This window comes from Xenopus laevis, chromosome 8S, assembly GCF_017654675.1.
Source record: "Xenopus laevis strain J_2021 chromosome 8S, Xenopus_laevis_v10.1, whole genome shotgun sequence".
In the NCBI taxonomy this organism is placed as follows: Eukaryota; Metazoa; Chordata; class Amphibia; order Anura; family Pipidae; genus Xenopus; species Xenopus laevis.
In genome coordinates, this window is record NC_054386.1 from 14,977,397 (window position 1) to 15,003,391 (window position 25,995).

At 37.9% G+C, this 25,995-nt stretch overlaps 1 protein-coding gene across 2 annotated transcripts in view; it reads right to left on the minus strand.

The window, feature by feature from the left end:
* mdga2.S (MAM domain containing glycosylphosphatidylinositol anchor 2 S homeolog) overlaps positions 1–23,253 on the minus strand; it is a 326,548-nt gene extending 303,295 nt beyond the window's left edge. For both annotated transcript variants that reach the window (XM_041574780.1, XM_041574779.1), the window contains exon 1: positions 22,197–23,253. In XM_041574780.1, coding sequence (XP_041430714.1) covers positions 22,197–22,269 — 73 coding nt within the window. In that variant the 5' untranslated portion in view covers positions 22,270–23,253. The remainder of the gene's footprint in view (positions 1–22,196) is intronic.
* Positions 23,254–25,995: the final 2,742 nt, after the last annotated feature.

A 25,995-nucleotide genomic window follows, 5' to 3' on the forward strand; every position in this document is an offset into this window, starting at 1 on the left:
TCATAGAGTGACAATTCTGACAGCAGGTAACTCTGCATTTACTGTGGGTGACAGGAAGGGAACTTAAGTAGACTCCCTAAAATCAGGATCAGCTGACATGTCTACCAGTACCCAAAGTAATTTTGGATGGGGTTTTAGCTGTTTTCAATTGCAGGGTTCAAATTAATTTGGGTGCAAATTATTGTAAACAAGAGACTGGGTTGCTAAGGTGTGACCGGGTAAGGGGCCACCAGGGGTTTAAAGGGCTAACATATTTGTGTGCTAGTCCTGAAAATCTGTAATCAAATTTTTAAGTTAGCGAGGACATTTGAAGCTGATTTGACCTTCCTTTATATTATTTTTCCTTTGCTTTAAGTTTAAACAATAACTGCTGTCATGTAGGCATATCATGTCCCAAAGCCATCTCTTAGCCTTTAGGTCATTAGCTGGGCTCAAATAAAACATGATGACCATATTACATGATATATTAATAAATAATGATATTAAATACAAAATGAAAACTTATGAAAATCCACAGCTGGTCAACGGAACTGGATAAATAGCAACCATGAAGAAATCTGATGGCCCCATTATAAATTTTGCAAAAGATCAAGAATGTCTTTTCTCTCCTCTCCCCTTAAAAGAAGAATCTGTAGAATCCAAAATATAATTACATTTTTACACCAGAAAAACTGATGAGTGATGGGCGAATCTGTCCTGTTTCACCAAAAAATTCACGAAATGGCGAAAAAAATTAGTGAAACTACGAAAAATTCAATGTCTGAAGTCAATGGGCATCATAATTATTTTGACGCGACAATTTTGACGCGAGTGACAAATTTTAGTTGCACCACTATTTTGTCCAAATGCATTAAAATCAATGGGCGTCCGAATAATTTTGACAAGCAAAATTTTTACTTGTGACAAATTTTTCAAAGTTCGTCACAGTTATGCAAAATTCGCCAACCGCTACTGCTGAAGGAGCTGGATATAAAATTATGCGATTAAAATTCCAGTGGAAGGTACTTACCACCTTATACTGCACTGTATGTGCCACCTCCCCAGGAATACAGTGCTGCTCAACAGTGTAAACACTTTATTCATGGGTGGGCAAAGGTCATAGGATACATAACAGTATGTCAGTGGTTATCTGTTTAAAGGAAAACTATACCCCCAAAATGAACACTTAAGCAACAGATAGTTCATATCATATTAAGTGGCATATTAAAGAATCTTACCAAACTGGAATATATATTTAAGTAAATATTGCACTTTTACATCTCTTGCCTTGAGCCACCATTTCGTGATGGTCTTTGTGCTGCCTCAGAGATCACCTGACCAGAAATACTTCAACTCTAACTGTAACAGGAAGAAGTGTGGAAGCAAAAGACACAACTCTGTCTGTTAATTGGCTCATGTGACCTAACATGTATGGTTTGTTGGTATGTTTGTACAGTGAATCCTACGATCCCAGGGGGCGGCCCTTATTTTTTAAAATGGCAATTTTCTATTTATGATTACCCAATGGCACATACTACTAGAAAAGTATATTATTATGAAAATGGTTTATTTACATGAAGCAGGATTTTACATATGAGCTGTTTTATGTAGTGATGGGCGAATTTATTCGCCAGGCACGAATTTGCGGCGAACTTGCGGTGAATTAATAATAATAAATAAATTTGCGAAACGTCCGCTAAAATTCCCCGGAAAAATTTGACGGCGTCAAAAAAAATGTTCGCAAATTTTTCGCCGTTTAGCGAATTTCGCAAATTTTTCGGCAAAGCAAAACGGCGCAAATTTGCCCATCACTAGTTTTATGCAATATCTTTTTATAGAGACTTACATAGTTTGGGGGGTTTAGTTTTCCTTTAACAGTCACCAGTTTCAAAGATTTATTTCAGCAAGCATTTTGATTGCTTGGACATTTCTTCATTTTGATTGCATTTATTTAACATTTTTTACTGATGCAAATTAATGTTCATAGTACATATTTGCAGTAAGAATCAATAGTGATAAATGCAAATGGTGATTTTCCTCAAGCTTTAATGAGTATCTGTATTGTAAAGATTTTTGTTTTTTTGAACCTTATTTGTATGTCAAGTGAGTCTTGTTGTCAGTGTAACCACTACACCACTAATCAGTGTCACAAGTTGATAATAAAAGACTAATCATGCTTGTCTCCAATTTCTAAGTAAGCAGGACAGCTTTCTGGTTTAAAAGCCTAAAGGGTTTGATTGTGTGGTTGGTCTTACTGAAATACAATGCCAATGTATCTGTAGCATGCTTGGAATAAAGATATCATTAAACAATATGTTTATATTAAATGAATATATTTTAACTACATCATTACATTGTTCAGCATCTTAAAAGGTTTTTAGACTTACAAAAAAATATTTAAAAGCATATGCACTTAGTCTGCGGATACGACTCTCTACACGGTCGCCGACTGCTCTACAGTGAATCAAATAAAGCTGCTCGAGTTCTGGGAAGTAAGGTTCCGTTTGAAAGTATGATCGTTTCCCTGCAGAGCAGTTAGGGACTGTCTGAAGTTTCCTATCCACAGCTGTCAGAGCAAGTAAAACGAAGGGAGAATTTTATTGCACACAGTCAGGTTTCTTGTAAAAATGGTACACCTTTTTTAATTAAAGTATATTGGAGATATATTTCTTTTGCATTAAAGAAAGTAAAAATGGGATTTTATTTTTTTGTCTTTACACCCACTTTAAAGATTGCTCATGCCGAAAAGCACAAGTAATTTTATATAGGCCCCTTAGTAAATGAAGGCTGCCACATTTTCCATAAATGGGCATTTTGAACACTAATAAGAGGTTGGGATCCTTCAACTGTGCTTCTGGTCCCTGAGTACGCACTGTGCACAGTGCAAAATAATGAACTCGTTTTTCTTAAATAATTAGCAATGATATGTCAGCCATTCCATAGTATAACTGTACTCATGTTAATTTCCCAAAGTTACCCACACATTTTACAAAGGTATGTATTTCATATCTATATACTATTATATATAAGAGTATAAATATACATATTATATATATATATATATGTATGTATATATATATATATATATATATATATATATATATATATATATATATATATATATATATACACACACACACAAACTGTTGAGAGAATAATGTTTTTCTTTCTAACATAAGAAATATAGGAGATGCTGGCTTGTTCTTTCGGAGAAATTTAAGAAAAGGCATTGCTGGCCTTTGGTCCCATCTCAACTATAAGACTTTTGTTGTAATGTTTCTGCAGTTTTCTCCTGCTTATTTGCAAATACTAAAGTTGCCCATAAACATGGTGATATTCATTGTCAGTTCAACCTTTCTTGACCATATTAGCAGGCCATGCATAGTCTCAAATGATCACTTTTTATGACAAGTATTTCCTGGGTTATAGTCAAATAGCAATCAGACTGGGCAGAACATTCTTTTTGCCTAAGACCACATTCCCTCTGCACAAGCTGCCTATATACCCTTCCTTTATAACACAAGATTTATGCTCAGTGAGACATTTTAAAATGATGTTTGAGCAAGTGCGACATTTGTAAAATTGTTCACATGTATTTTATATTAAAATGAATGTTCACATTTCCAGAATGTTATGACTGACCTAGATTATCAATGAAAAGTGCATAATGTGAATGAATAAGTCATTCTTGGTTATTGCTTAGCACATTAATTCTAGGCTACTATTAACATCTGAAGATAAAAATTAGATATTGCACACTGGAATTATTTTTGTTTTTAAATGTGTCAGCAATGTCTTCTGTGTGTCTGTGTCTGATACGAAAATGCACCATCAAACCAGAAAACATGCATTTCTAGAGAATCCTGCCTCAAAGACTTGTTATTTATACTGTGCAGAAAACTTGTCAGCATGTCTTATTGCTAAGAGATTAAGGATTACATTTCACTTAAATGTCCAAGATTAAGGTCTGCCTATTCCATTTTTGGTGTGGGAGGGAAATCATCATTATCATCATCAAGGTTTACAAGCATTAATCTTTTTATCTATGTATTCTTCAGCTAGAAACTGCTCTGCTACTTTATATGTAAATAATAACAATAGACACAAAAAACAATTAAAACATTGGGTATTATAAACACCTATAAAGACGTATAAAAAGACAAACAATCTAATTTGGCTAGATTAACAGGATACTGTCATGAGTAAACCTAGGCAAAATGTATCCTTATTTATGTGTCCGTCATGGGCTGTTTATTGCCATTTCATCAAACAGAGAAATAAGAAGAGTTGTTCTTTCATCAAACAGAGAAATAAGAAGAGTTGTTCTTTACTGAATTCTATATAGTTATTTGGACCTGCATTATATCTTAAAAAATGTACAAATGCATGTTTGCAACTTCCATTGAGTTACTAAGAAGTAACATGTTACTGCTAAAGTTTTACCCCTTCTCATTTTTTCTGCAGCTATAGTATGAATATCAGATATAGACAAGACGTCACATAACTGCTCTGCCTACTACCTATGGATGAAACAGAAAATTTTACAAATCTGCTAGAGGTAATATGTTAAAAATGTTTTAAAATAGACTGTTACTAGTAATTATTTGTGTTACAAAGTCAAACACACTGTACTAGTAATAAAAAAAAATATTATAGGTGGGCACTTCCATTACTCTGCTTTTTTCTTAAAAATAGACATTAAACCATGACAAATTAAATTGATCAATGGCTAAATAATCCTGATGGAAGACATAAAACAACATTATTTATACAAAAAGATGTAAACAGAGATAAAATGCCTACCCTCCAGCTAGTTGCTAGAAGCTTAGTAATATTTGAAAAATCGAATTTGAAATTCAAATTTTCGACCTGTTTTATGATCAAAACTGTCAAATTTGACTAGGGAGTTATTCAAATTTGATTTGAATTTTTAAAAAATTTGGATTCGAATTTTTAAAACATTTGGATTAGATTTTCAAGATTTATCATACTCTGGCCCTTTAAGAACTCAAATTTGACTACTGGCCACCTAAAACCTGCCGAATTGCTGTTTAAGTCAATGGGAGATGTCCAGGCATCAATTTTGAGTTGTTTGCAGCCCTTCCTGACATTCAAGATTTCGAATCAATTTTTTTAAATTCAAATCGAATTAGATTAATCAGATGGTGAAATAATATAACATGTTATTGATGAAGATTGGATCCATCTGATAAATATTTGTTCTTGTACTAATAGTTTGCAATTTATTCGTAATTTCCTTTATTAACTGATTATGAATGCTAAGGAGCAGATTTATCAAGGGTCGAATTTCAAAGTACAAAAAACTTCGAAATTCAACCATCAAATTAAAAATCTTCTAATTTGAATATCGAATTCGAAGTTTTTTCAACAAATTTGGCAATCCTGTGGTCGAATGAAAATCGCTCGATTGAACGATTAAATTATTAGAATCTAACAATTCGAATGAGTTTTAGTGATCGATCGAAGGTTTATTTGACCAAAAAAAAATTAGAAAAGTGCTCTGGAAGGTCCCCATAGGCTAACATTGTACTTCTGTAGCTTTAATTTGGCGAAGTATGAAGTCAAAGTTTTTTTTAAAGAGACAGTACTTTGATTATCGAATGGTCGAATAGTCAAATGATTTTTACTTCGAATCATTAGAATCTAAGTTGAATGGTCGAATAAAGCCTATTCGATGGTCGAAGTGCCCAAAAATTTACTTCGAAATTTGAACTTTTTCAAAATCGAACCATCACTCAAGCTTAGTATATCTACCCCTAAAAGTTAGTCAGGTCATGATGTCTGGGCATGTATGGACCATGCTGTCATCCTGTCAGATCAGTCTGTCTAAATGGAAACTTTCATTCGTCAGTTTCCCTTCTTTTTTGGGGGGGGGGTGGATGGTGTGTCAGCTGATCAAAAGCCAATTGATCAGATACCTGGCAGTTCAGCCGGTGAATGCCCACGTTTAATTTAAACAATGATCCCTACAGTAATGTTTCCCATACTCAGTAAAGGCAAATATAGCCATTCATTAACGTTGTTTATGAAACAGAAGCATATATATATTGCTTAATAAACTTGTGCAATGTTTTTTATTCCCTTTAAAACTGTAATATGCATATAAATCAGGGTCCACAAAGGCCACAAAGTTTTTTTGATACTGGCTACAATTCTGACACTGGCGACAATTAAACACATGCCCGTTGACTTTAATGCGCGTCAATTTGTCGTGTTTTGTGAACTTTTCACCGTTTTGCAAATGTTGCAGGAAATTTGCTAATTTTTTGGCGAAATGAAACGGGACAAATTCACCAATCACTAATCACAACACTCCAAAAGCACAGTGGGATACAGGCAGAAGGAATGTTAAATGAAAATGCTAGCGTTGTGGTTGACATATTTTATGCCAATGTCCAATGTACTTGGCTATCTTCTTGGATATTGCACAAGTCTCTGGGGCACTAAAAATATTGCAATGTTTTACCAAGTAATACTGAGGGGCCGATTCACTAACTTCGAGTGAAGGATTCGAAGTAAAAAAACTTCGAATTTCGAAGTATTTTTTGGGCTACTTCGACCATCGAATGGGCTACTTCGACCTTCAACTACGACTTCGAATCGAAGGATTCAAAGTAAAAATCATTCGACTATTCGACCATTCGATAGTCGAAGTACTGTCTCTTTAAAAAAAACTTTGACCCCCTAGTTCGCCATCTAAAAGCTACCGAAGTTAATGTTAGCCTATGGGGAAGGTCCCCATAGGCTTGCCTAACTTTTTTTGATCGAAGGATATTCCTTGGATCGTTGGATTTAAATCCTTTGAATCGTTCGATTCGAAGAATTTAATCGTTCGATCGAAGGAATAATCCTTCGATCGTTCAATCGTACTATCTGTGCTAAATCCTTCGACTTCGATATTCGAAGTCGAAGGATTTCAATTCCTAGTCAAATATCGAGGGTTAATTTAGTGAATCAGCCCCTTACTCTTTCAACCTTGTGTACATTATTGTCAACATAAAATCATTACATTGTATCCATTAGAAAAATACATTTAGGCTCATTAAAATAGGTTACCCCAGGCAAGCCACCAGATTTATAAAAGTATTACCGTATATACTCGTGTATAAGCCGACCCGAGTATAAGCCGAGGTACCTAATTTTACCTACGAAAATTGGGAAAACTTATTGACTCGTGTATAAGCCTAGGGTGAAAAATGACAGATCAACCTTTTCCATTGCATACCGTACTTTTACTCAGTTATTTGTTTTGTTGATAATTCATGCACATACCACCAACCTGGTGCATAATGAACCACAACAGACTTTCAATGGGGCTTTAAATAGGTAAAGTTTATATAAATAAAAATATGTTAAATTAAAACATCATCTAGTATTAGCCCAACACTCACCTGGGCTGAAAGCCCTACCTACTAATGACACCCTAATCTAAGACTATTGCTACTGCACAAAAGTCACACCCTCGTCTTCTGAAAAAATGCTGCCCCCAAATCTGCCCTATACGCACTGCATTTTTAAGCTTTCCAAAATGTGTACAACTCACCAATAAATGCCCAACCTCGCGCTGTGCCCGCACCCTATCCACAGAACTCTGGCAATGACAGACGCAGAAGTTGTGACCTCCCGCACTGGCTGATGGGCTGATTGTCAGAGAGGACGAAGAAGAAGCAGCAGCAGCAGCCCCAGAGTGAGTAGCTCTAAGCACAGGACAGAGAAGCTCATACAAGCTACATATTCTGTACAGCTCCTGTGCTTGTCATGCTGCTTTGTGCGCCTATTGTGCCATGAACCGGAGCTCCAGCGCGTGAACCGGAACTTACAGACGTGTGACAGGAAGTAGGAAACCTTTGCCGGTGCTAATGCCTGGGATGGCGCCGTGTCTGCTCTCTGTACACGAGTCTCTGCAGGATTCATTTGTTCCACAGGTGGCCGCACTTTGCAGCGAGGAGGCGGAGAACTTGGTCCGGTAAAATCAACTCTCTTTCTGCGAGCTGGTGCGACCTTTCTGCCCCCTGAGTTCGGAAGGTGAGTGACAGTCACTGACAGTCCAGGACCGGGTAGTGGCACTGAGGGAGGATGGAGCAGCTAGGAGAGGATCTGGCCGGGAAAGGGGGAAGCAGCACTGCCCCGAGTATAAGCCGAGGTAGAGTTTTTCAGCAGATTTTTTGTGCTGAAAAACTCGGCTTATACTCGATTATATACGGTATATAGAAAACTGGAAGCAGACGTTGGAAGCTGTTTAAAAGGAAAAACATCTCTAGAGGTAAACATATTCTCTTTGGGGTTTTAAAAAATTTTTAAATCTGTAACTTCCACAAATAGATAAACTCCTTGAAACGTTTATTGATATTTATTTTTGTTGTTTAAGGACATAATATGTTTCATTGTGACTGTTAGTTGGTTAGTACTCTATGCTTTAGACAAAAAGGCTTCATCCTGTAAATTACCTTGTGTCTGAAAAAGATGGTACATGAGCTGTTCTTGTTTCATCACTTGGCAAGCATTGACGCTTCACTGTAGCTCTGATAAATTCAAATATCGTATTTCAATTAAGCTAGAATTAGAATACACAAGACATTTAACATCTGTGGTGTATATAATAACAATAAATAAAATGTGTTTGAGGTTTGCCAAAACACCATATTATTTTGTACAGATACAAATAAATTTTATAAATGACTTGTGAATTATAGTATACTAATAAACCAGTATCCTTTAGATGGATATAAGTTATAAAGAATCATTCACAAATGCAGTGTAGTGTGCAGAGTGCACGTTTTAGATTCAAAGCACCATGTTTTTTTACCCACAGTGCAAACTTTTTTTGATTAGCATACAGCGTGCAGTTAAAGTACAATGGCCATATATGCTGCAGCAAATACATTACACTACACAAGGCCCGGGGACCTTATATTTAAAGTTGTTATAATGCCCTACCCATGTGCCCACAGTATAGTTTAGGTGCCATATGTTAGCAAATGTAGGGGGAAGGAGGGTACCCCCCAAAAAAAAATTTTAAATAGGAAAAAACACCAACATTTTCAACTTTTTTTTGAGGAACTCCTATCTACTCTATTGCATTTCGCCTGGTCTGAGGTGGCGAAGGCAAGTCTGGTGATAGAGGTAACGGTTAGTAAAATCAAAAACTTAGTGAATTTGCGTAGTAACGCTCTTTCCCAGACCGAAAATTCGCCAGGCGTTAGAGTGCAAAGTTGCGCCAGAGTCTATCTCCTTGGCATAATTACACCAGCAAATTTACGCCAGCTGAATCCCAAAATGATGTCACGCTGGCAAATTTTCGCCAGCATTAGCCACTTTGTCCTTTAGTAAATTTCCCCCTAAGACTCTATGGGAAATAGCATTCCTGTAATTTGGAGCTTTCTGAATAATTGGTTTCTAGAAAATAGATTCAGGATACACTCCTTTCTTGACAAATTCATTTATCACCCTTTAAGCTATAACCCAGTTTGCATAATATTAGCCAAAATTACCTATTTAAGGACATTGATTCCACTAATTGTTTTATTGTTTAACATTGCCATTACTGTGTGAATTTATCCAATAAAAAAATAATTGTATGAATTATACTACACTTTTCTTCCAAAGCTTACAGTAAATTCACTGTGAAATGTATGCAGTCATTGGTATGTAAATCACAGCTATTGTATTCAAATTTGACATTTTTCATTTAGGTAATGTTATGGCTTGCAATCACTGGATCAAAAGTTACCGATTCAATGAGTTTGGTTCACTGATTCAGAGGATCAGGCAATTTCCGAATTTCACATCTCCGTGTTATGTACAGTAATTTCGCAACAAATGATTATTTTCTTAATATGTCAGTCACTAGATATTTACCTAAACATTCTTCATGTTCTTTATTAAAGTGTTACAGAAATAAAGGGACATTATGCCCTCAAAAAGTCTTGCAAAACCTACAGTAGGGAGTTGTTTAGAGCCATGCATTTATGGCAGCAAGGTTGGCCATGCTCCCAGTGTTGACCTACTACAGTTCATGGCCTGCTAGTTACATCCCCTTCTTGAATCATGTAAGGGTATTATAACACAAAAGAAAGGCTTTGGGAGATGATAAGGGATGTACTAGCCAGTAAGTCTGAGAGATAAGGCAGATTAGGCAACATAAAATCTGCAGGCTAACTCAAAACCATCATAGCAACTAGATGTTAAAAGCAAAAAATAAAGTAGATATTTAAAGATTTCCATTAGATAAATCCTTAGAGGAAATACAATATTAAAACATACTATAAACTAGGTAACGTGTAGATAATCACTTAGGGGCCCATTCACTTAGCTCGAGTGAAGGAATAGAGGAAAAATACTTCGAATTTCAAAGTGTTTTTTTGGCTACTTCGACCTTCAACTTCGAATCGAACGATTCGAACTAAAAATCATTCGACTATTCGACCATTCAATAGTCGAAGTACTGTCTCTTTAAAAAAAAACTCCGACCCCCTAGTTCACCACCTAAAACCTACCGAGGCCAATGTTAGCCTATGGGGAAGGTCCCCATTGGCTTCCTATCAATTTTTTGATCGAAGGATAATCCTTCGATCGATGGATTAAAATCCTTCAAATCGTTCGATTCAAAGGATTTAATCGTTCGATCGAACGATTATTCCTTCGATCGAACGAATTGCGCTAAATCCTTCAACTTCGAAGTCGAAGGATTTTAATTCGGCAGTCGAATATCGAGGGTTAATTAACCCTCGATATTCAACCCTAGGTAAATTTGCCCCTTAGATTCAGTTATGCATACCAGGGCTCATTTATTAACACTAGGCATATTTGCCCATGGGCAGTTACCTATAGCAACCAATCAGTGATTAGCTTTGTAAAGCCATCTGCAAATAGAACAATAAATGCAGCAATAGGAAATCATTGCTAACATTTTAATTATTTGGCTATAATAGAGTCTAAGAGACACCCTTCCTGTAATTCGGAGTTTGGAGCTTTCTGGACATCCTAGGTAACCCAGATGGCCACCTCGCTCCATCCCCCAACACAGTGCAAGCGCACATGAACATATATAGTGCCCAGACGATAAGTTTCAGCTATTGCTTGATATATTTATTCTGACATGTTAGGAAATAATGCATATAAAGAAATATCAAATAATATAAAATTATGAACTGTCAGGCCATGAACTGTAGTCATATTCAGTAATGTTTAGGACCTTGTTATTTCTTGAATGTTTAGAAATTAAGTAAGCTGTTATATTTTACATTCATGATCTACAGAGACACCAAACCTGAAAGAGTGGAAAGGGAACGTTTAACCTTATCATATGGAAATGCACAGGATCAAACTGTTCCATTGCATCACAATAACTATATGAAATAATTTTGTGAATGATGGCCCACTTAAAAAACAATACTTCCTGGCAAGTTTTCAAGTGCAATATGATCAATCCACGAAATCTGCTGTTTTTAAAGATTTTCTGGAATGTACTTTAGGATTCCAATATATGCAAACTTATGAATACATGTGTGTATCTATGTTTTAATTGTCTTTCACAATTCTTTGTACCAAATCAGTCAGGATTATTCTGTTAAAACAGCCACATACATGAGTAAAAATGAAAAAAATATGAATAGATTATGTGACTTGCCTAACCTCAGACAGATAAGATTTCATTGTGTTTAATATCACTTTCAACCAATTAATGTTTCAAAACCTTACTTGCAACCATAAGTTCCACCCAAATACTCACAGCAACTCATGGATGCTTATTCAGATTTTAGTGGTTTTAGAAGTTTTTGAAATCACGTCTAAACTCACAAACATCATTGAATTTATTAAAGGATTTGAATACAAAAAGGATAAATAAAAAAAAAAGCGCTGACTGATGTGCTAAAAAATATGAATCCAAAAACCTCTAAAAGTCTGAATTGATAAAAGCAACCCAATAAGATCAGCACATCTATTACTGACTTCTATAGCACCTCGACAACTTTTACTTGGCAAAGTTTTGTATTAAAGTTATTCTTGTTTTTTCACTTAATAAATTTAGATTTTCTTAGAGTTTTTTGGAAATATAGGAAAACCACAATTTTTTTGAGATACGTAGGAAAAAAATCCCAATTTGATTGTTAGTAAATGGGCCCTTTAATCACTTACCTAATGTATATTTCCTAATACTGACAGCTATATATATCTATCTATTAGTGATGGACGAATTTGCGACGTTTGCTTCGCCGAAAAATTTGCGAATTTCGCGCGAAATTCGCGAAACGGCACCGGCGTCTCGTTTTTGACGCCGGCGCCCGTTTTTTCGATGCCAGCGCCCGTTTTTGTGACCGCGAATTTTCGCGGGCATTTCGCGAATTTATTCGCTCAGCGCGAATCGCGCAAATTCGCCGCGATTTCGCGCCTGCCGAATAAATTCGCCCATCACTACTATCTATATATTTTAAGCCCTGTGAGTGTTGATATTTTGGAGTGAATGGAGATTATTTGATGATTCTGCACCCAGGCATAATAATGGCTTTAGTGCCGGTGATATAGGCAACCTTTATCTTACCTTGCAACATTTACCTGGACAACAAAAGAGGACAGTGATGTTGTCTGATTGGAAAACAAAACTACTCTATACTATTTTGCAATCTTACTGGGTTCCAAGGGAAACTCTTTAGACATATATTCAATTTATATTTGTTCACTTTAAATATCCATTAGGTTATACAATGTCAACAAATTTAAGCTGTTCCCAGTGGATTTGCTCTACATCCCTGCCTTTAAGCTCTTTCAGATGGCTCTCTCATCACAAGTAAAATCATGTTCAATTTCTTTTTGGGATATTACATTTCCTACTACTTTGTATTCAGTTTTCTCTTTTTACGTTGTACTGCCATAAGCATATGACTTCTCCTCTACCTCGTGGAATGCCTCCTTTAATATTTAAGTAGCTGTTTTTAAGACAATATTTAATTTCATTCATCATGACCCTTAATCTGTTGCCTCTACTTACAATTAGCTTTGGAATTTCTACCACATACCCAATTAAATTCTAATGTTCTTCTGAACCAAGGCAATCTTTAAACATTGCTCAAGTCCAGCTATTCACCTGTTTAGTTAATAGCTGTTTGGCTTCTAACTAATGTCAACTAATGCATAATTTATGCTGTTCCCAGTTGGATATGCTCTCCAGGCATGCCTTTAAACTCTTCCAAATGGTACAGCCATCAAAAGTAAAATCATGTTTAATCAGAACAACTTTTTGGGATATTTAATTTGTATTCAGTATTCTCTTTTCACTTAATGCTGTTGTAAGCATATGTCAGCTTCTCGTCTAGCTTGTGGAATTCCTCCTTCCATGTTTAAGTAGCTATTTTTAAGGCAATTTTTAATTTCACTGATCATGACCCCTTAATCTGTTCTGCCTCTACTTACAATTGGCTTTGGAATTTTTATCACCCAATTCAATTCTAATGTTCTGAACCAAGGCAATCCTCCCTTTCTCCAGAAACAGCAAATAGATCAGTCATAGCAAAGCTAACAAATCCTAGTGCCATCGACAGTGTCAGGCCAAGCCGGCTTGGTGCCCCAGGCAACCTGGTGCTCCACTGTGCTCCCTGCCATCCCTGTGTGTGTGTACGTGAATGAGTGTGCATGCATGCACATTTTGACTAGCAGGGGTGGAAGAGTTTACTGGAGAATGGTGGGAGGGGGAGCCGGTTTTGTGCCCTAGGCACATGCTTTTTCTGCCTAGCCCTAGTTCCAGCCCTGGGCATCAAAGCCAGCAATAACCATGTTATACAACACCCACTTAAAATTATATCTGATTCAAAAATCTATACTGAAACAATCTTTTTATTCTTTCCATTATTGTATTTTTTCACATTAGCCGCAAAACAAAGATCTGCCAATTCGTCCTCAGCATTGCTTTCTTTTCTTTGTTAGGCAACAACCAGAATACATATCGACATAGTTGTTCTATTCTTTTATAGTAATATACTGATTGTCTTTCTATTTCACCATGTTACCTTATCTAACCAGTATAGAAATTCAGCAGCCAAAACCTGTTTCTCATCAACCAACAAATCAATCTAAATAATTTGACATTATTAACCCCTTTTGAAATGCCTAACTTTAGATTTAATAAGTGATTTCCTATTTTGCTTCTTCTGCGCAGAAATTGCCATTGTTACAACCACCTAACCCATCTCCCATTTTACAATGATGGATAAAATGTGAATTTTGACACCCACGTCAATTGGGCGTCCAAATAATGTTGATGCACAGTTTTGACGCAAGCGACTATTCTGACGCACGTCCAAATTTTTTGACCCAAGTGAATTTTCACCAGTTTTGCAAATTTATTAGCCGGTGGCAAAACGTGGAAATTCACCATGAATTCGCACCAGACAAATTTATTCACCCATCACTAGTTTCCACTCAATTCTCTAATTAACCTTAAACCCAGTGCTAATGTCACTAAACATTTCTCCTTTTAGCAATGTATTTGTAAATTTGTATTCATTTATTGTTTCGTGGGAAATCAACCTAAACCTTCATGTCCGACTCCTAACCTAAACCAGGGTCAGACACCGGGAAAAAAACATGGGCCCCCTGCAGGGCCAGACTCCCTCTCCCGATCTCCTGGCCCTAAAAAAAACCCCAAAAAAACCAATTTGCGGCGCCACGTGTGCGAATGTGTGGCATCTCAGTAGGGGGTCCAGAGGGGGGCCCTGGACAGTGGCCCTGGACAGGAGACCCGGTGGGCCCCAGGCCCCCCAGTCCGACCCTGACCTAAACCCTAATTCTTAGCATTTATATTTATTCCGACATGCACCCCTTCTAATGTATTTACATTGCTGTATAAGTTCTGAGAGACATAAAAACACAATACATATGAGCACAACACTTCAAATTTATCTCAATATTTTCTGCTACAAACTCCGATCAAATCTGCTCAGGCTTTTTACGCTTATTTATTACATTTTTCCGAAAATATGCTCTGTGGGAGAAAATTCGATTTTCAAGTTTTTTTCTGATTTTTCCACCTGATTTTCACAATTATTTTGGAATTTTTACCCGAAAACTCCAAAAGAGTATTGCACGTAACCCAGCGCACATCAAAAAATCATTGGGACTTCTCCCATTGACTTATATGCAACCTCAACAGGTCTGAGATGTCGGATTTTCAGATTCTGACTTTTCTATCCTTGGGGTTTAATAAATTCATGATTTTTTAAAAGTCAGATTAAATGAAAAGAAATCACAAATTTTTCGTGATTTTTGCATTTGGAGCTTAGTAAATAACCCCCCTATTGTATTTATTAAGGCACATCTGATTTAGAGGTATTTTAAGAGTGGAAATATAAAGTTTTCCTTGCAAATTCAAAAAAAAAAAAAAACATTTTAGCAGCATGAAAAATGCAAGATCCTGATAGATTTCTATAAGTAATCAAAAACTGCAATTCTCTCTTGTTCAGCAATAGTTGTGCAATGTGTTTATCTGTATTATTTTGCAGGTTTATTCAGCACAGTTGAGTGAGCACTGAAAATTATCTGCATAAACAAACATGAAATCGAAAAATGAAGAGGTGTAGTAGAAAAATTATGAGCATAAATAGACTATAACATTAAATGCTTTTTACAAAGAAGGTTCTACCAAATGTGACTGACCTTCAATATAAAATCCACTTACCAACAACATTTACATTTGTATTGCTACTGGTTACTGGTCCGGCAAAGCTTTTTTTTTTCTTGTCGTATAGTGACAGAGGTGTACATTAAAATAGACCCATCCTTGACGAAACGCATTTCACACTGACTTACATTTTAACTGATTCTCTGCCAGAGCATTAGAAGCAAGTTAAAACTATTGTTGTTATTACCAATGGATGCTCTATGGGTTCACCTTTGCAAAAACACTTAAAACAAGTTTAGTTACAATATCAGTAAGACAATCATATATAATACGTGTCATTAGATGGAAATGCCAACTGCTTAAACATGTGTCCAGTCAATAACAACTTCTTATGGTAAAAGAACAGATTTAGTAATTAACTATATATTATATATAAGGTTGTATTTTTTATATAAGGGTGTATTTTTTTAAAGTAGACTTGTGTTTTTCAAATTATAGGTTATAAAATGCATAAAATGCATTTAAGCATGAAAAGAATGACAAAGATCTGAATTAAAATAATGCATTTAAAGGGATACTGTCATGCAGAAATTTTTAAAAAAAAAATGAATCAGTTAATAGTGCTGCTCCAGCAGACTTCTTCACTGAAATCCATTTCTCAAAAGAGCAAACAGATTTTTTTATATTCAATTTTGAAATCTGACATGGGGCTAGACATGTTGTCAATTTCCCAGCTGCCCCAAGTCATGTGACATCTGCTCTGATAAACTTCAATCACTCTTTACTGCTGTACTGCAAGTTAGAGTGATATCACCCCCTCCCCTTTTCCCACCAGCAGCCAAACAAAAGAACAATGGGAAGGTAGCCAGATAGCAGCTCCCTAACACAAGATAACAGCTGCCTGGTAGATCTAAGAACAGCATAGTAAAACCCATGTCCCACTGTGACACATTCAGTTACATTGAGAAGAAAAAACAGCAGCCTGCCAGAAAGCATTTCTCTCCTAAAGTGCAGGCACAAGTCACATGACTGGGGGCAGCTGGGAAATTGACAAAATCTCTAGCCCCATATCAGATTTCAAAATTGAATATAAAAAAAATCTGTTTGCTCTTTTGAGAAATTGATTTCAGTGCAGAATTCTGCTGGAGTAGCACTATTAACTGATGCGTTTTGAAAAAAACATGTTTTCCGATGACAGGATCCCTTTAATATAAGGAAGGCATATTATCCAATTTTTATACAAGATGCAGAATGGCATTTATGGTTAAGTGCATTATGGACAATGCACACTGCTTAAATCACTGCACTGAACAAATGGTTAAAACCTTATTTAAAGCCTAAAAATTTATTTGTATGATTTCAATTTATTTATGGACAAAACCATTACTGAGTGTTTTTATAACCGCTTTATACTTTGCAACTGTCCATAACTTACGTAGAAATATATTGCCATTCTTCGTGTTCCATATTCCTAAACAATTGCGACCAGTGTTTTTAAGCCAGTCAAAAATTCCTAAAACACAATTCTTCATAAAAAAAAATATTTTTAACCGACTTCAGCGTGAACAAAGGCCCATGTGAATTGAAATGTTTCTATGTAGGGCTCGGTGAAATTGCTACAGTGCACTAATGTGATGTGGACCATTGGACTGTTATACCTATCCTTGCCAATAAAATTGATTTCACACAAAATATAGCAGTGCTACAACATTTTTGTCTGAAATATCGTTTTGAAAATGGTTGGCGTATAACCTGCAGTTGTGTGTCCTTTGACTCAAGCAAGCCTGTGGTACACTCAGTAGACTTCAGTATATATATATTATATGGACAAGAATAAAAATTATTTCATATAGTGCATTATACGGTCCTTGGGGAGGAAAACAACATAGCTTTAAAAATGTATGTAATGCATAACTGCATCTTTTTATAAATTATATTGATCCAATAAAAAGCTTGCTGTGAATACATTGTCTAGCTAATTGGCTTTTTTACTAGGCTGTTTAGTTCTGCAGGAATGTCTAACTCCTTCTCTCTTTCTAGACTGTGCGCTCATAAAACAGGTTTTGTGCTTTAAGAATAAACATCGCTCTACAGAAGTACTGTAATATAAGGTGCAATATTTGTACCAAGCAGGAAGGTGCCCCTAGGCCGCACAGTTCTATCTCCCAGCCGCACTACCTCCCCCCCATGCGAGGAGCATGGAGGAGGAGCACGGAGTAGGAGCATGGAGGAGGAGCATGGAGGAGGAGCACGGAGTAGGAGCATGGAGGAGGAGCATGGAGGAGGAGCACGGAGTAGGAGCATGGAGGAGGAGCATGGAGGAGGAGCACGGAGTAGGAGTGCTCCTGAGAAAGCAGCCGGATCGGCATGCCACCACTAATATGGGCCTGGTATGTGTCCATCCTAACAAATGACCATTAATGATATATGCTAATTTGTTGCTAAGGGCTACTAGCGCAAACTTTGGAAATTTTCTAAGAGTGCAGTAACCCATAGTACCTAATAAGATTTTTGCCTTCATGTGAAAAGTAAATACTACCAGCTGATTGGTTGCTGTAGTAAACTTTTATTATTTAAGACCTTTAGGACACTGACACTGCTTAGGGGAGGGATATCTTTTTAGCTGCAGTGCAAATCCTGCCATTGTAGACCAATATTTGTCAAAGTCCTTGATCTGAGTAACCGCAGGACACCTATTCCTCTAGGACAGCTTAAAAGATCTCATCTCTCACAAGGCACATCAGATGCAGAGATGTCATACCTTCAATAGCCAGAAACTGTCAATATGAACTCCCAAAGGGCTGAACTGCAGTAAAGAGACAAGAAGTCTCCATAGGGTTTACATCATGACACATTTGTCAGCCTGTGTTTTGAGGGCAAATGCTTCAAGGCACCCAGACCAGCAAACACTACTCTCTTCCATATCATCTATTGCACATAAATAAAATCTATATATAAAAATGATTGTCAGTATCATTCATTTTTGTTGTTGTTGTCAGCATTTCTTTCTGGATCTGCTGTACGTTTAACCTTTTCATTCAGCACAATGTAAGTCAGTGTGAAAGTGTGACAGAAAACGCAAGTCAAAGACAAATACAAAGTAGAATTATAAACACGGGTATGTGGCCTAAATTCACAAAATGTGAATAAGTGTTTTACGCTAGGTTGTCACTGTGACCAAAATAAAATGGAAACTATTTTAAGTAAAAAGAATTCATGCATCACTCATGTTCTTATCATTTAGATTTTTTTTCCCATGGCCTTATTTTCATCATAACTGAAAAACATTCAAAAATGTGCCTATCCAAACTTTCTTTGCTAGATCCTCCTTAATGTTATTGGTCCAGGGATATCCAGCCTGTTGTCCCACACTGGATGCTGAAATGCAACATCCAGGGGCACATTTACTATTGGTCGAATATCGAGGTTTAATTAACCCTCGATATATGACCCTCGAAGTTAAATCCTTCGACTTCAAATATCGAAGTCGAAGGATTTACCGCAAATGCTTCGAGCGAACGATCGAAGGAAAATTGTTTGATCGAACGATTAAATCCTTCGAATCGAACGATTCGAAGGATTTTAATCCATCAATCGAAGGATTTTGCTTTGATCAAAAAAAGCTTAGAAAGCTTATGGGGACCTTCCCTATTGGCTAACATTGGTGCTCAGTAGGTTTTAGGTGGCGAAGTAGGTAGTCAAAGTTTTTTTTTAAAGAGACAGTACTTTGACCATCGAATGGTCGAATAGTCAAACGATTTTTAGTTTGAATCATTCTATTCAAAGTCGTAGGGGCCGATTCACTAAGGGTCGAATATCGAGGGTTAATTAACCCTCGATATTCGTCTAGGAATTAAAATCCTTCGACTTCGAATATCGAAGTCGAAGGATTTAGCGCAGATAGTTTGATCGAACGATCGAAAGATAATTCCTTCCATCGAACGATTAAATCCTTCGAATCGAACGATTCGAAGGATTTTAATCCAACGATCGAAGGAATATCCTTCGATCAAAAAAAGTTAGCCAAGCCTATGGGGACCTTCCCCATAGGCTAACATTGACTTCGGTAGCTTTTATCTGCCGAACTAGGGGGTCGAAGTTTTTTTTAAAGAGACAGTACTTGGACTATCGAATGGTCGAATAGACTAACGATTTTTGCTACGAATCCTTCGATTCGAAGTCGAAGTCGTAGTCGTAGTCGAAGGTCAAAGTAGCCCATTCGATGGTCGAAGTAGCCCAAAAAATGTGCCCCCAGTGTTGCCTAACTACTGAAGGATGTTAGAGGGGTGAATGGAGTTGTAAATCAAAGTATCTGAAGTGTCACCGGCTTTTCATACCTGGCTAGTCTGTCACTCTACAAATTCTGGAGCTGAGTAGAAACCTCACCCTGACCTAACAGGGTTAAATAAATATTCAGTGCAAAAATTTGTCACCATCTGCCACAGACTTTCCGCTGACCCAGATTTCATTGTGTAGAATAACTCAGGCACATCTCATGCTCACAGTAATCGGCAGATAGAATGCAGCTTCCAGTTTCCAACACATTTGTTTCTAATGTTTCCAGGTTGAGGTCAGCATGGAGTCTTATTTAATTCTCTCTTTTTTTCATTTTCTGTTCATTGATCTGTATTCAGGAAGCACATTAATACTCCACAGTGGCCCGATCACTGTGGCATGAAATCTGATCATCCCTAACATGATTCCTTTCATTTTGCTGCAAGCTGCCTTACAGGAACCACTGCTACATATATATACATGTGGGTGACTGCCGCCTATGTGTCCTAATAAAGGTTCTAGATCATGAGCAGTTGAATTGTTGATGTAAATAACTGATAATGGTGCGGAATAAATATTGAAGAAATTGAACAGTGTGCATGCTACTACTGCATCTATATATAGATATATATCACAGAGAAAGATCTGGATCTTTGCAAGTATATTTTTCTGCAGAGGTTAATGAAGCTGCTATTTATATAGACAGAAGTGTATGAACACTGAGGGGGTCTGTTGGGGTGAAGACATGCCCTCTATAAGAAAAAAACTCCTCCTTGTATTAGTTTTAACCACACCCACCTTGCTCTCAATACTGTCAGCCTCTCCAAGGATGTTTAAGATACTACAACTGCATTTGCATATTATTTGATAAATACTAAGTGGTACCTTCTCTACCTCAATACCACTGATGTTACATTTGGATTTTTAGGTGTATATACAGGTATGGAATCACTTATCCAGAAACCCATTATCCAGAATTACAGAAAGGCCGTCTCCCATAGATTCCATTATAATCAAATAATCCAATTTTTCTTTTAGATTATTTCCTATGTCTCTGTAATAATAAAACAGCACGTTGTACTTGATCCGAACTAAGATATAATTAATCCTTATTGGACCCAGTGTATTGGTTTTTTCCTGTTTACAGATTTTCTAATAGTCTTAAGGTGTGAAGATCCAAATTACGGAAAAACCCGTTATCCAGAAAGCCCCAGGTCCCGACCATTCTAGATAATACATCTCATACCTGTACTGTATATATACTATGTATTTATCATTTCTAATACCTGCCTATTTGAAAAGTACCTTTCTAATAACTGCATCCATGAAGTAGCCATCATTAATACCATGAAATATTCCCTGCCTATATATGTATTATATATGGAGAGCAGCTGATGATTTTCTGCATTCCTTAGCATCTTCAAAACTCTCCGCCAACGTTGCTAATTCATCCTGCAACCCCAGACATAAACTTCAGTAGTCAATGGCATATGTCTAATGGGCCCATATTCATTATGTAATTACCAAGGAGATAGACATTAAGGTGGAGTTTCTATATGTATCAGAAATGCTGAGTGCCTGACAAAACTTGGATATATTTCCTGAATCCCCTCACAATCTTTGGAACATTTCACTTACAAAATGATTTTGGGGATTTAAGTAGCCAACCTATTGTGTCAATGGAAAGTCTTTATATTGAAACAGACCTACAGGCTCACACAGAGAGATATATGACAGCTAGTTAGACAGGGGAAACAGCATACATTTTATACAAATATGACTTGCATTCAGGGCTTTTGCTGTGATTAGTTTAATGGCATCTACGGTTGAACTGCTGCTGTATGAATGCCTGCAAGCTGTTAGTCAGATTCCTATTCTATGGCTATGAACATTTTAGATTTCTCTCTTGCATACTAATTTGAACCAACTCTAGGTATGATGAAGATGATGATATCCTTTATATACTTTTTATAATATGTCTTAGCTGAAAGCAAATAAGAATGAACGTGTTTATAATATGTTCATAGTGCTTAATACAAACTGTAGCATTTATAAAGATAAGTTGAAACAGACCACCTACGCTATGAACCCCCCCAAACAATATTATACCCTTACAAATTCAAAAAGATTAAGACCACTGTCTGAAAACATATTTCTATCACATGCCTACCCACAAAAATTCAATGCAAAATGTGGTTTATCACTTCAGTCCATGCCTGTCATGGGATACAAGGTCATATTCATTTGAGTTGTAGATGAGAACTGCAAGGAATGTTGTATGGATTGATAGGAATGTCAAAGAACTCACCATAAACCCCCTGGCAAGAAATGCCTTCTAGGAGAACTGTCAGTAGCCACAAGACACCGTAACCCAAATCCATCTTCACGTTAAAATGGACATATCCAGCCAGGGACTCAACAGGACCTTACAGAGGCCAGCGATGGACATAAGACCCCTCAGGTCACAGTTTAGATTCCTCCACTCTTGACCACTGCTGGTTCCACACAGTAGGACCGGCAGGAGAAGTAATAAAAAACAGATAGAGAATAACAGTATTGCTTTTTACGGCAAAAAAAATAGGAATTATGCAGGTTGGGGGAGAATCCCTGGAAATCCAGCGAAATGCAACCGATGTTTCAGTCTCCCTTAATCAAATACAGGAGATTCCTCGTTTTTGGGTTTAAAAGGAAACTAGAGATCATCCCTGGAGGGCAGTTAACGGAGTTGCCTGATCACAGTCCAATGAAATCCCTTCAGATTTGCCATCCCCCTCTCCATTAGTTGCCATTGCAATGCAAAATCCCAAATCCAGCCTGGCAACGGCAGATAGACAAGAGGTGTCAAGCAGTGGAGATACCTTTGAATGGTGTCAGTGTGCGAGTGTGCTGGAGACTAGTGTAGAGGGATGACTCCCACTCATCTCAGCCAAGCTGATGCCATGGAACCAAATACACGGCCAGGAGTCCTGCGGAAACCACTATACCAATGAAGAGAAATGAAAGAGAGGACCAATCCCAGCTGGAAGAATGCAAATGAAGCACTAAACCAGGCAGCAAGGGGTCCGGATTGCAGCATATATTAATATTCTTGTCATTTGGTGAAGGGGATGCAGTGACACACTATCCAGAGACTAGAATGCGTGGGGCTCCTGGCACTGTCTCTCCCGTGATGCCAGTGCCAATAGCTGGGAATCTTGTCTCAGAACCTGCACCTTGTCTCACAGACTCTTCCCACAGGACACAGGCACAATTGCTCAGGGTGGTAAAGAAGAGAGTAAGGAGGGGGTGGTGCAATGGAGGAGGCAGCTGGGCTTTAGCTCCTAGGCTCTGTGTGTTAGTGCCTGTGTGAGTGTGTCAGTGTGTATGTGTGTGGATATGTGTGTGTGTGTGTGTGTGTGCAGCCAAAGCAGGAAGGAAAGGGCTGTGTGTGGTCACGTTGTGTTCTACGTGTAGCAAGTTGGAGCTCGGTAGCTGCAGCCGGGCGACGTCAAATCCTGCGTGTCTCTCTCCTTTCTCTCCCTTCTCTCTCTCATTCTGCCACCCCCATCTCCCTCCTTCTCCCTCCCTCCCTCCCTCTCTCTTTTCAGCTAAAGCTCATCAGTATGGGTATCACAGAAAGAGAGCTAGATCGATGGAGAAAGAGAGAGAGAGAGAAGAGAGGGGACATGGGGAGGGGGGTGTCCTATCAGATCCCTCACTGAGCCCCCTAAGCTACACTCCTTCAACTCATGCAATCCCCCAGCACTAGAACCAATTAGTCATTTAACCCTGTGTTCATCAGACAGACGACAAGTGTATTGCTGTGTGTGGATTGCCTCACATCTGCGCTCTGACAGAGTAGAATTGTCCATCACTGATTGGAGGAGGGTGCACAATATATGTGAAGGCCCCCATCCCCCCATCTCCTCAACCTGTTATCTCTTTCCATTTGTGGAGGAATTAGTTAATATCTCCGCTGTCAGCTGTTGAGAAACGTGTCGGTCATGTTAGAGCTGTGCTTATTTCCTAGCAAGAATCAGCACCTTGGACAATGCCCAACACTTCCTAGTTAAGAGCTGGGCGCTGCCGCATGCCAAGTGAGCTTGGTTTCTTATCTTTTCTTTCCATGGAATAGCAGAAGCCACCATTGCAGTATATCTCACGAGCTTGTCATACTCCAGCCCTATTGGAATAAAGTGATCATGGCAGTGACAGTCTTGCATTGCCTGTATAGAAAGGGTTACTGCACGAGGTAGAGCATTAACTGTGAATGATGACAAAGTTGGCCCAGGAATGAAGGGTAAAGCCACAGTAGCTGAAAAACACCCCACCGATACAAGTGTGACTGATTTATGCACCGATATGACTGCATCTCACATCTATTTATGGCACATTCAGTGGGCTCGGATGTCACAGAGATCTGGAAGCTGAAATACAACGACAGGAGGATCGCAGATATGGTTGTCTTGGTTCATTGGATCCTGATAATCAAGTGAATCTTTAAGATGTCCCTTATGTCCAGAAAAAAGCATTATTTAGAAATTACAACCCATGCTCTATTCCAAGAAATAGCTTAAGCGAAAATTATTATTTTTTTTTTTATTATTCATAAAATATCATAGCCTGCAAGGGTTTTTATATGACTTTTATAAGTAAGCTCATGTAACACCTATACCTTTGTGCGTTGTGGCAGGAGTGCTGCAGACCAACTGAAAATGGGAACACTGGATAACATTATTCCTAGCATAAATATGAAAGTATAGGAAAAACACTCACATATCTCATTTAAGCTCTTTGCCCTTTATTTCAAGCCACAGTTAGGGGCCGATTCACAAAGGGTCGAATATCGAGGGTTAATTAACCCTCGATATTCGACTGGGAATTAAAATCCTTCGACTTCGAATATCGAAGTCGAAGGATTTTAGTGCAAATAGTGCGATTGAACGATCGAAGGATTATTCCTTCGATCGAGCGATAAAATCCTTCGAATCGAACGATTCGAAGGATTTTAATCCAACGATCGAAGGAATATCCTTCGATCAAAAAAAGTTAGCCAAGCCTATGGGGACCTTCCGCATAGGCTAACATTGACTTCGGTAGCTTTTAGATGGCGAACTAGGGGGTCGAAGTTTTTTTTAAAGAGAAAGTACTTCGACTATCGAATTTTTAGTTCGAATCCTTCGATTCGAAGTCGTAGTCGTAGTCGAAGGTCGAAGTAGCCCATTTGATGGTCGAAGTAGCCCAAAAAAATTTGACGTTTTTTACCTTTGAATCCTTCACTCGAAGTTAGTGAATCAGCCCCTTAGTGTAGTGAATTGAACATTTTTTTTTGGGGGGGGGGGGGTTGAACCCTCCCTTTCTCAAAAATAATTTCACACAGTGTTGGTGACAAATTTATAAGCACAAACCCCTCCCCTCATTTCAGATGGAGGCTCCTCAATGTGATCAGGTGACATTCTTTGAAGTGAAAAGTCTCTTATAATCCATTTCTGTGTGAACTACAAATCCCATGATGCTTTGTGAGTCAGCAATAAAATATTGCTTCCAGGGTTCTTTAACCATCAAATGTCTCACATCAGTGGAAATGCTTTTGATATTGTTGCTTTAGTGGATTTGTGTTTGTTCAGTCAGGGCAAACTGTTATGGTAAAACAGTTCTCCTCAAGTATAATCCTGTACATATATATCCTGTAAATAACACTAGATTAAAGCCAGGCCTGGATGTTTCTTGGCCTGTGGATAAAAGTTGGGCATAAAACAGCCTGACCACTCAACTCAGCTCTGTGGCCTTTCTGTACCTTACAGGCAGGGTTGGACTGGGCCAGCAGGACACCAGGGAAAAAACAGGTGGGCCCGGCCTTCATGGGCCCCGCCAGCCCAGACCTGCTCCCCCAGCACCACAGAAACTCTGACTCCTGTGCAGCGGTTGCTGCGTTCACTCATGCGGAGTTCCCGCAGGCGCACCGCAGTGAGAATTTGGAGATTGAAAGTGGACTCCCAGGGACGTCAGCAGGGCCCTTAATTTTGCAGCCCTGGTGGGCCCCCAAGGCTTCAGTCTGACTCGGTTTACAGGCACTGCATTGGCCAGGAAGCAGACACAATGACCAGATATTGGTGCTGAAATGCTAG